The 8,375-nt window shown below is 40.6% G+C and overlaps 1 protein-coding gene across 1 annotated transcript; it reads left to right on the top strand.

Moving 5' to 3' along the window:
* Nucleotides 1–306: 306 nt before the first annotated feature.
* LOC137181838 (rac GTPase-activating protein 1-like) lies at nt 307–8,275 on the top strand. The gene is made up of 17 exons (XM_067587892.1): nt 307–464; nt 889–982; nt 1,506–1,708; nt 1,956–2,110; nt 2,417–2,486; nt 2,654–2,707; nt 2,884–2,961; nt 3,096–3,213; nt 3,364–3,512; nt 3,670–3,834; nt 3,938–4,033; nt 4,209–4,407; nt 4,577–4,682; nt 4,914–5,046; nt 5,383–5,491; nt 6,389–6,497; nt 6,687–8,275. The coding sequence occupies exons 2-17, from the start codon at nt 898–900 to the stop codon at nt 6,760–6,762; spliced, it is 1,905 nt and encodes a 634-aa protein (XP_067443993.1). The 5' UTR covers nt 307–464; nt 889–897; the 3' UTR covers nt 6,763–8,275.
* Nucleotides 8,276–8,375: the final 100 nt, after the last annotated feature.

The following is an 8,375-nucleotide window of genomic DNA, read 5'->3' as shown; positions in this document are numbered from 1 at the left end:
ATGATGATATAAAATTATAAGAATTTGACCTCCTTATTGAGTTATACTGTATATGAAAACTATAAAATGCTGTATTTATTTTTAAGTTGTACACAGAAGGAGACTTCCGATGTCCTCTATGATAATATGTACGTCCTGTATATAATATGTGTTTATTGCAGCTAACAAACCCACTAGTGAATGATACTGTCATCATGATGACTCCAGCTGGAAACCAGAGGAAACCTTCTCCTGCAGTTACAGATGTGGCAGTGTGGGGGCGGTAGAGTATACCTGCTCTCCACCAGATCAGCTGACGAAGAAAAAGAAAACCGGCGCTGATTTTGAACTTTGCAGAGGAATGTGCTAACTTTATCAGGCAGGTGTGGCTCTGCTGCCGCGGTAATAAACTAACATCTGCTTTTAATATCGGACGTTGTTACACTACATGCCAGCCGCGCTCTCACAGGAAATATATTGCACAGGTAACTTAAACGTTGGCGTGAAATGTTTGTTGTTTTGTCTTCTGACTAAAATAACGGTAGGTTGCTAACACAAACTTGCTAACGTTAATGCAAACATACCGATATTTAGCTTCATTGTTGACGCAGTGGGTAAAATAGATTTTGCTTACAGTAACAGGCCTAGTTAGTATGAATACAGTGGAGATTACGTTGCCGTTATGGCCGTTAATAGCATTTGAAGCAGAAGTCACGTTGTTTTTCTTTTAACTTACTGTAGGTTAATGTCTTCGTTTAACCCCCTAACTTACTCACTACCAATAATGGCAATATTACTGCTCATTCAAGGCTAGCAACAATATTAAACGTTAGTAAAAGAAAACTAACATTTTACCCACCCAATTTACCCACTTATCATAACTTCTAACTTAATCTAACTCTGCTGCAGTGAGACACTATGGAGCCGTCTGTGGTGAACCTGTACAACCAGTTCCAGACTCTGCGAGCCCAGATGGACGGTCTGAATGAGAGCATTGAACCACGTAAGTTATTTCCACTCTCTGTTCTGGTATTTGCCACCTCTTCAAAAGCCTGCCAGTGAAACATAAGGGAGTTTAGGTGCATGCGTGGTGTAGTCAAGCTTTTTCTGCTGCAGTCTAGTTTCTACTGTGTCCTTTTCAAAAATGCGTCAGCTGATGCAATAAATTATTAACCACAGATTATGAATGCACACTCAGCACTGAGTATTGAACTTCTTCAGTATGTAAAGGCTGACCAGGCCAGGGCTAAAACGTGGTTTGAAATAGCAAGTGGGGCGCAGTTGAAATTTCCATTCCAATAGTCCACATTGCAGGGCATATCAATTTTAACTAACAAGAAAGCAGTTCCTTTGTTCATACTGCAAAGCACTTTGTGTTTTTGTCCTCTTTCTTAAGGTATTTTGCACCATTGCCATTCTAATGAAAACTAATGGAATTTTGAAGACATAATACATGCAACCACCAAAGAGAAAAATAGTATATTCTGCACAGCAGCAATACAACAATCTCATCTTCTGTCGTCTAGAGTTCCTCCAGATGGCAGTGAACTTTGAGGATTGCCGTAAGAAGTGGCTGCGGGCTGATGATGAGCTGGTTTCCTGTAAAGAGATGCTGGCTAAAGCAGAAACTGAGAGGGGAGCTCTGGAGGTCAAGCTAAAGCACGCTCGCAACCAGGTGGATGTAGAGATCCGGCGGCGGCAGAAGGCTGAGTCAGTCTATGAGAAGCTGGTTAGTGCAACACTGTCTTGTATACTTGCACGGTTGTTTATGTGATGCCGGCGATTAAAAGTAAAGAAGCTAGAAGTTAATCTTCAGATAATGTTCTTGGTAAAGTTCATCTCATAGGGCAACAAATGTGAATCATTTTTAACTAGTGATTGCTCATTATCACTAATTAATTATTACTTTTTTTGCATCTGTGTTTTCTTATGTGTGGACCTGTCCCTCTCAACCTGCTGATTTGTGCGTCTAAAAGGAGCGGCAGTTACAGCTGATCCGGGAGCTGCTGATATCAGACAACAACGGTAGCAGCGTCCACTTGAGTGAGGAGCAGCGCTCCGCCCTGGCCTTCCTCAGTGCCCATTCACAGGCAGCACAGGCTGCTAAACCCAACCTCAACTCCAGTCGAAAGTGAGAACCTCCTCATTTGGTTCTGAAACAGTTAGGCTACACCATTATTCAATTTATCTGAAAAATGACCAGAGTGAACGCTAGACTTTGAGCACAAAGAGCACTGAGATGATAAACTGCCATTTCATGGATAAATGTAAAGGTATTCATAGTGAACAGTGTAGGGAATCCAATTCAGTTTGTAAAAAGGTTCCTACATTAAAGCTTGTATAATTCAGCAAAACATGATGATGTTCTCCAACTAGCCGTGGACACATAAAGTACTTCAGACAGGAAGATTAAATACTGACTTTTATTATCTTACAGGTTAACTACCATCGATGAATCGGCCTCCTTGCTGTCGGACATCAGCTATGATCAAACAGACGACTCTCTAGTATGTTGACCCGTTTTGTTAAATGTTGTGTTAAACTTCTGCACTGTATATTGTAGTAGGCCTGCTGATGTGAGGATCAAATAGTGGGACAACAGTCCTCATTAAAGGACAGCAATAATAAATTGGCCTTTTAAGTACTATGGTTTGTTTTTCCTCCTTTCTTGTAGGACTGGGATTCCTCTGCGATGAAGACGGTGAGACTGCGGAAACGCCAGAAACGAGTGAGTCATGCCTTTATTGCATTTTAAATGGATGCCTCTTTGCTTGCATTAATGATGACGTAATTATGTTTCATGTTAAGTGTAAAGGCAGTTTTTAGTTTTTATTCATGTTCTTCTGTACATCAGCACAAACTTGTCTTTGTATGTGTTTTTGAAAGTTACATTGTAATCCACAGCGTTCCTCCAGAAAACTCTCTGAGGTTCCTCCACAGGCAGTGAAGAAACCTCGCTCTACTGGACGCGCATCAGATAGGGTAATGCTGACCTCTGCAGCTGACTGTGCTCAATAACATCTAAAAAGCAGTTTGTGTCTGTGAATCCATGATTTCTCTTCAAATGTACATGAGTTTGCTGAAAATCTCATAAAAAATCTGTTTATGTAATTCAGATGAATGAGTCTATAGTGGCCAAAACCACCATCACTGTGCCTATAAATGGTGGTGCTGTCGAGGCTGTCTCCACCATTGAGACTGTGCCCTACAGAACACGCAGCAGAGAGAGGAGTGGTGAGTTTTGGGGTTTTTTTGGTTCTGTATTTGGGATTTTACAAGTAGATTGGTCTCATAAAGTAAAAACCCCTGTATAGTTTACATAATAATAGTGTTTAATATCCTCACTGGTTTTGGGATTTGACCAACATGTGATTGTTTCTACAGCTGCTTTAGCGTGGGCTGATACAACCTCTACTAACCAATCTGAGACAACCAGTGAAGTTCCCAGCACACCAGTCTCAGATTTCCCAGCCAAACTCAGAACCCCCAGAGCTAATGAAGGAGGAAAGACACACCACTTTGTCCCCAAAACAGTAAGACTACATTCTTATCATTGTGACAGTTAAGCATTTTAACTTAAGACTGTATCTCCAGCTCCATCATTACTACAGGCTTGTTCAGCTCGTCAAAGTGTAATCTTGTCACCTTGGGTTCTATGTGACTGTCTGGTCTTTTCCTCCTCTCACTAAGGTGATCAAATCTGAGTTCTGTGTACCATGTGGAAGAAGAACAAAGTTTGGCAAGATGTACCTTCGTTGCCAGGATTGCAGGGTTGTGACTCATCCAGAGTGTCGTGACCGCTGTCCTCTGCCCTGTAATCCTACAGCTGTTAGCACTCCCATCAGGAACACAGAGGTACATGTTTCTCAGTACTTAATGGCATGTTTCCGCTCTATAATTTTTCATTATTTTTCCTGTTCCTGTCATGTTACCTATAAAATCTGCATTCTGTCTGCAGACCACTCTGGCTGATTTTGCTCCGGTCACCTCCCCAAAGATCCCAGCTTTGGTTATCTACTGTATTAAGGAGATTGAACACAGAGGGTTACATGAGGTGAGACAGGCTTTATTTAAGTCCTTGTTTACTCGTCACCTTCGTGTTTTTCTCTGATTCGTCCCCTTGAGTGATTACAAGAGATAATTTCTCTAATTAGTTATTTCATTCAGTAGTGAGGTATCGCAACACCAAACAATGAGACTTAGTTTCTTTTATCTCTTCCTTGCCCCAGGTTGGCCTGTACAGAATCTCTGGCCATGAGCGCTCAGTGAAAGAGCTGAAGGAGAAGCTGATTAGAGGAAAGACTCTGCCTCCTCTGAACAAAGTAGAAGACATCAATGTCATTACAGGTGTTCTCAAAGACTTCCTCAGAAACCTTCCAGAGCCCCTGCTCACCTTCCAGCTTAACAAAGCCTTCATGGAAGCAGCCGGTTAGTTTCTGAGATTTATAGAATCACTTACAGAACATTTTTGTCTTTATTTGTCTGAATATATATGTAACATTCTTTTAAGAACAAGGAATTGAATTGAATGGTGCATTGGATAAATGGAATAGCCATCTACATGTGTATTAAATGACTGATGTTAATGTTCTTGTAGAAATCAAGGATGACGGCAACAGTCTTGCCATATTGTACCAGACCATCAGTGAGCTGCCTCAACCCAACCGAGACACTCTGGCCTGCGTGATGATCCATCTGCAGAAGTAATTTTCATTACTGGCATTTCAGCAGTGCTAAGAAGCATTTAGTTATCTTATTACCTTCCACCAATAAGGCAGGAGTTTTGTAAACAACTTCTTGTAAACCAATGATGCAAGACAGACAGATGTTTGAGACAAGAGTGAGCAGCCATGTTGTAATCCCTTACATCTCTGCCGTACGGGTCAGCTTTCACTGTTGAGAAGACTCATTTTCCCACTGCTGTCTTTTCCCAGGGTGTCTCAGTGTGTGGATACCAAGATGGATGTGACCAACCTGGCCAGGGTGTTTGGCCCTACTCTTGTGGGTCATGCCGTTCCTGACCCAGACCCTATGACCATCTTACATGACACAAATAGACAACCAAGGGTAAAGTAAAAGAGAATAAAGAATAAGTCCATGTTCAGAGCCCTAAAACTGAAAGAATGTGGCCACATGCGGCCCAGACCACCTCCAAATGTGGTCTGAGTGATTGGATCTCAATCCGTCCTCAATGTGTCTTGGGTGCGTTTACACCTGTATTTAGAGCTGTCCACTTGTGATCGGATCACCGGAGACGGATTTTAATGCCAGGTGTAAACAGGGCCTTTGTATGGCTGTGTGTGCTTTTGTTAATTTTGGCATCAGTGTTTCCTTGGGATAGCTTGACCACATATTATGTCTGTTTGACGACTGATCTTTTTTTTTTTCCTTTTGTCTTTCCAGGTTATCGAGCGTTTGCTCAGTATTCCAGGAAGCTTCTGGAGCCAATATGCCTATCCAGATAATCTAGGCATCGACAATACTCACCACATTGATACTCCAGATCACAGAGGTAAATTACTGAAAGATACATGAAGAACCTTTCATGTAGTAAACGAGATTTAAAAGTTCCTCCAAAAATGAATAGTGCGAGATTAAAGGAAAAATCCACTGCTGTGAATATGATTTCTTAAAACTGGGTCACACATGTAGTGCAGTTATTTTTGAAATTGGTGCCATATGACTAGAGAAAACTGGGAAAAGGACTGTAGATTCCCCATACTGCTCTTAAGGGGGAGTCCTACAACAACCAGAATGCATTGTGCACGTTTCGCCCAATCAGACTGACTGACTCTACATTATGTGGATCAATGCAAACTTACCGAGTGCTGCATTGTGCCGCTGGATGCAGCCGCAAGTTACAGGTAACACAGTCACTGTTGTTCTGTATTCAGAATTGGAAAAGTCAGATATAATAGTCTGTCAGAAAAACAAAGTCAGGTTTATTTCAGTGCAGAGTTTTCTGTCTGTCTCCATTCTCTGTGACGATCCTCACTAAGCACCAGTCGATGGTGCAGCCAGCTGCAGGCACATCTCTCTTGGCTGTTATAGCTGCCGTAAGCTCCTCCTCCACACTCTGTTGTGTCTGATTCAACAGCGTGATATTCGACCTTATCGACCGTATCATGAAACTAGTTTTCTTCCAAATATACTGATATTTAAAGTATGTAGTAGTATGATATTTTAGTGTCTTCTTTTCCCTATCACTAGTGTAACATGGAAGACAGAGTGTTTTAGGAGACCCACATTTTACCGTCCTTGAAGGCACCACTACTGAAAATGAGGAAACATAGTTTGTAGTCTAAGGCAGATCTCTAAAGTCCGCTGGATGACGAGTTTTGCGTTTGGTTAACAAATAATAGTCTGCTGTCTCAAACTGAAGATGTATTAATCTTAAATGTATTTACAGTGAGCATATTGGGACCAGTGACTACTCCAGAACATCAGATGATGACCAAAACGCCTTCCTCCAGCTCGCTGTCCCAGCGTATGATGCAGACCCTCTCCAGCACCACAATGTAAGCTCATTCACTGTCTCACACACATCATTATCATCTCATACAAATCAGACTTAAGCTGCATATTTCATACGTAGCTTTGCCTGATCCAAGCTAATCACATTATGTTTGCCAAAGTTACTATCACTAAGCTTAAAATCCTCCTCCTGCCCTTCCCCTACCCCCTTACCTCTGACCCTTCATCCTTAGATTTGGGAGCAAGAGCAAAGCATCAGCTGCCTCTAACCGCCAGGGCAACTTCTTCGCCTCTCCACAGCTGAAGTAATGGCAAAGTGGAAAAAAAAGGTCACTCATATTGTACTGCTTGGGTATTTACTGCAATAACAGAGTATATATTAACACAATCATGTGGGGAAAACTACTGTGCAATTTAAGCATGTAACAACTAACTGATTTTCTTAGTCAAATGTTTTAAGCCTTTAAGTCTTTCTAACCAGATTTTTTTTTCTTTGAAAAGATTCCTGCACATACAAATTTTTAAGTTTGTTTTTGTATCTTTGATTACTAATGATTTATTATTTACCATAACTGTGGTAACACCTATGTGATTCAAGGTTTCAAGGCTTTAATGACCAAGCAACCACTCCAGTAAACCAATTCAAGGATCTTTTCTTTTGTGTTTAACACTGAGCTGTGATGTTCATAAGCTATGCATTCACTGGTGTTGGTCCATCTTTGAACCTGTGGTTGTAACCACGGCAACAAGGATGCACCAGCACACATGAAATACACAGCTGGATTGAAAAAAGAGGAGAGAAGTTGTATTATTTGCCAGTGTCACTTTGTCTTGGCTTGGTTTGCTTGTCATTGTCCTGAAACTGAAATTTTGTTGTCATGATTTAACATTTTGTTTTATATTTATGTTGATTGTGTGGTAACATGTATACCAATCACACCAATTACACCAATTTATATACTTTAACAATACTACAATATGAACACTGATAATGAAAGGGGAATAATGTGGGATTTTGCACTGTTACTATGGGACAATCTGAGTAAATGATATTTTCTACCCAGGAATGTACACCACTAGAGGCTGCTAGTGCATCACTTTTGATATGCAAGCCTTAACCAATGAAGAGGATATACTGTATATTATGCACACAACCAGTCAGTATTACTGACACTCCTTACACTGATATATCAACAAATCATTAGAAAAACCTTAATTCATTCTTCTAACCTAGGACAGCTCAGTCAATATTTTCTCCCTCACAAACCTGAGATCTGTGTGGTCATCATAAAATAACATCTGGAGCTTTAATTTATGAATGTGAAAACTGATTTGCATGCACACTCAGTATTTAAGTATTTGTAACCACAGTAGCCTTCCTGTACATTCATCAGTAATGCACAAGAAGCTACTCTTCCTCTGAGAATATTTCCTCAGCGTCACCACTTTCAGCTCCAGATTTTAGCGTGATGATGATACCGGTTCACGTATGTTATTTAGGGGAGTAATGATCATGTTGACAAAAGCTGATCCACAGTATTTATTCATTAAAGCCAAAGCCAGCCAAGTCTTCCTTGCCAGTAAGAAATCAGCATAGTTCTATATTTTAATACTCCTGTACTGCTGCATTGTTTTATATGTATTTTATACATTCTTGTACATTTATTTCATGTTATGGTTTTGTTTCTTTAACGAAATATTGTCTAACTGATGTAGTTACTTTCTCCAAAGATCTTGTGGACTGAAATAAGACTTATATTGGACTCAAATGAGATCACACAGAAGTCCATGGTTGAGCTAAAAATAAAACATCAAAAGACTGGTTCTTTTGTCTTGGTGGGTGCTGTTCATGCTTGCGATAAGCATGTGGGACGAAGAACCTTGCTGAAATGAGGCCCTAGAGCATGTGAGGCATACAAGTG

This window comes from Thunnus thynnus, chromosome 4, assembly GCF_963924715.1.
Source record: "Thunnus thynnus chromosome 4, fThuThy2.1, whole genome shotgun sequence".
NCBI classification, from domain to species: Eukaryota; Metazoa; Chordata; class Actinopteri; order Scombriformes; family Scombridae; genus Thunnus; species Thunnus thynnus.
This window is presented reverse-complemented; position numbering and strand designations above follow the sequence as displayed.

Bases quoted from the DNA above. Each gene is read 5' to 3' on its own strand.
- LOC137181838 (XM_067587892.1), top strand. From the start codon at position 898: ATGGAGCCGTCTGTGGTGAACCTGTACAACCAGTTCCAGACTCTGCGA. The intron at 1,709-1,955 runs GTTAGTGCAACA...TGCGTCTAAAAG, and splicing joins AGTCAGTCTATGAGAAGCTG to GAGCGGCAGTTACAGCTGAT. The intron at 4,034-4,208 runs GTGAGACAGGCT...TCCTTGCCCCAG, and splicing joins AACACAGAGGGTTACATGAG to GTTGGCCTGTACAGAATCTC.